At 38.8% G+C, this 2,923-nt stretch overlaps 1 protein-coding gene across 1 annotated transcript; it reads left to right on the top strand.

Moving 5' to 3' along the window:
* The first annotated feature begins 1,144 nt into the window (after positions 1-1,144).
* LOC149205068 (uncharacterized) lies at positions 1,145-2,050 on the top strand. The gene has a single exon (XM_089397285.1). It carries the CDS (start codon positions 1,145-1,147, stop codon positions 2,048-2,050), a length of 906 nt encoding a protein of 301 aa, XP_089253411.1.
* The last annotated feature ends 873 nt before the right edge of the window (positions 2,051-2,923 follow it).

Genomic DNA, 2,923 nt, shown 5'->3' with positions numbered 1-2,923 from the left:
TTCAACATTTTTTAATAATGGCGTTAAAAACAAAATATCGTGACTCTGAATTTTTTTTAAATTTCCAATGATTTTCAAGCATGACATTAAAGATAAAATATTGCGTCTTTGAAAACCTTAAAATTCCAACGATTTTTAAGCATGAAATTAAATTTAAAATATCACTTCTTTGAAAAACCTTAAAATTCCAACATTTCTCAAGCATGGTGCTAAGAAAACACATTTATAATTGGTTTCAACCATAACATTAAAGATAAAATATTACGACTTAGAAAAACATTAAAAATCTTGACAGTTTTTCAACCATGAAATTAAAACCAAAGATTATGACTACAAAACAATCTTAAATTTTCAAAATATTTTAAGCATGACATTATGGAAAAAATTTATGACTAAAAAAACTTTAAAAATGAACACCTGAATGAAAGAGTTATTATACCAAGAGTAATTTTTTTTAAATGCTAAATGTATAGCGATTTTGAAATCTTAGCCTAAGACAACTTGATACATTATGAACAAAATTTAAAAATCAACTATCAAATTGACACATAGTGTAGGTGAGCTCAACCCATTGTAATGAAAACTTAAAGACCAACCATGAAATTAACACATTGTGGGGCAGACTCGATTCATTATAACGAAAAATTTAAAATCAACTATCAAATTGCACATAATGGGATTGGGTGCTAGACAAGCATCGACACATACCCTATATATATATATATATATATATATATATATATATATATGAAAACAAAAGTTCAAATATTGAGTTTTAATTTTATGAAGTTCATTTCAAAATATCCATCTGAGGAAAATTCGGGCGAGCAGGGAGCGGACAGGAAAAGGGTGATGAAGGCAAGCACTTAAGGTTAGGGTTTTGGCAAGGTTTGCCTCAGGTGGACCTGCACTTGGACAAGGTGCAGGGATAACTTGCGGCCACCTGCACTAGATTAGGACAAGTGAGAGATACGGGTCGATTGGAGGAAGATAACCAGAAAATAGGTGGGACTGACAAAAGAAATGACAGAGTTGGGTGGGGGGGGGGAGAGAGATCCCCTCCTATAAAAATGTAGCAGCAGGAGAGACAAGCAGGAATGGACCAAACGGAGGCACAGGGAAATGAAGCAAGGACGCGCCAGTCATGGGGGCTCGATGGCAAGCAAGGTTGGGAAATAGATGCCTGCCTAGAGCGATGAAAAAACCCAGGTTTGTAATCCCAAAAAACAAACTCGAAGAATACAGAGGATATATGAAAGATCATGCTCTGATCTGTATGTTTGTGGGGACATGGCCATCTGAGAAAGAACTGGCCAAATGGATACAACAGAGATGGAAGCCCAAGGGGCATATTGACCTAAAATTAGGGGCTAAGGGCTTCTTTACGGTCATTTTTGCTAACCTGGAAGATAAGGGGAGAGTCTTTGAGGAGGGACCCTACTTCTTCAATAATACAGGTCTCTTTATGAGGCATTGGGAAGAATGCTACAACCCACACAAGGAGAAAATGTTAGCGGCACCAATATGGGTCAGGCTATTCGGGCTCCCAATCGAGTTCTGGGATCCAGAGATTCTGGAGGGTATCGGGAACTCAATCGGGACTTTTGTCAAGGTGGCAGAAACCACCAGAAGAGGTAGATATACGTCCTACGCCAGGATCTGTGTGTACATGAATATCACAGAACCGCTTCCGGACTATATTGAAGTGGAATATCATGATGAGGTATGGCAACAACCAGTGGATTATGAGCATATTCCATTCCGCTGTAGAAGATGCCATGAATACGGTCATCTCTTCAAATCATGCCCTTTGAATGCCAATGGAGCAACAACAGATCTTAGGAAAAAGGAGGACGTCGGGAAGGAGGAAGCAGTGCGTGGGGAAGAGGATGAAGGGTTTACAGAAGTGCCTCATCGGAAAAACCTCAAAAAGGACCAACTAAACAAAAACCACCCTCTACGAAATCAACTCAGAAAACTTAGAATAAGTTCGAGATGCTATAAGAAGAGGAAATGGAAGTGGAAGGGGATGACAGCGAAGAAGAAATAGCAGAGCCTATAAAGGTAGACAAAGGAAAAAATAAATCGCAAACAAGTATGGAAATTGAGAAGGAAGGGGAGAGAAAAGAAAACCCTCAAGACCAGACCCAAATGGAGATCGACCCACAAAAGGACAAAGGAAGCGAAGAGGAACAAGTCATGAAGAGACTTCTACACGAATGGAGGCATCTGGATGAAAGATTCATCCCAGAAGACCAAAAGCAATTATATAAAGACATGTTTCAAAGATACAAGGAGAAAAGAGGGGCAGTCATAATAAATCAACCAGAACAGCTAGGATCGCAAGGAGGACAGAGCACAGATGCAAGTATTACAGGGAAGGGAGGAAGGAAAAGAGGAAGAAGACCTATAAGCGAAACCATCCAAATGGTTGGAGAAATGCTGGTAAACTCAGGAAGAGTCATACCACTGTCGAAGGTATTCCAACAACCCCTAAAACTGTTAAAAAGATAATTACAACATGGAATATTAGAGGGCAGAATAGTAGGGGGAAAAAACGATATTTAAAAGAGAGACTCAAGAAAGATAAGCCTAATATAATGATAGTACAAGAAACAAAGATCAACGAACAAAAATTAAAAGATATTATGAGTAAATTCAAGCCGCATTATGAGATAATAGGTCAAGATGCCATAGGTAGTGCAGGGGGCCTGGAAATTCTCTAGAACCCAGAGGAGATTCAATTTGAAAATTGGGTCAGTGCCCCTCGAATTATTTCAGGAAAATTTAGGAATATTGGATCTCAGGAATGGGTCCTTCTCTTCGGAGTATATGGTCCACATATACCAGGAGAACGAAGGATATTCCTTCAGAACTTGGAAACAATCCGATCCATCTTTCCAGAAACTCCATGGATTGTTGG

Source organism: Pinus tabuliformis, chromosome 1_2 (assembly GCF_031772625.1).
Source record: "Pinus tabuliformis cultivar Carrire ecotype Pingquan chromosome 1_2, CPIR1, whole genome shotgun sequence".
Lineage (NCBI taxonomy): Eukaryota > Viridiplantae > Streptophyta > Pinopsida > Pinales > Pinaceae > Pinus > Pinus tabuliformis.
This window is presented reverse-complemented; position numbering and strand designations above follow the sequence as displayed.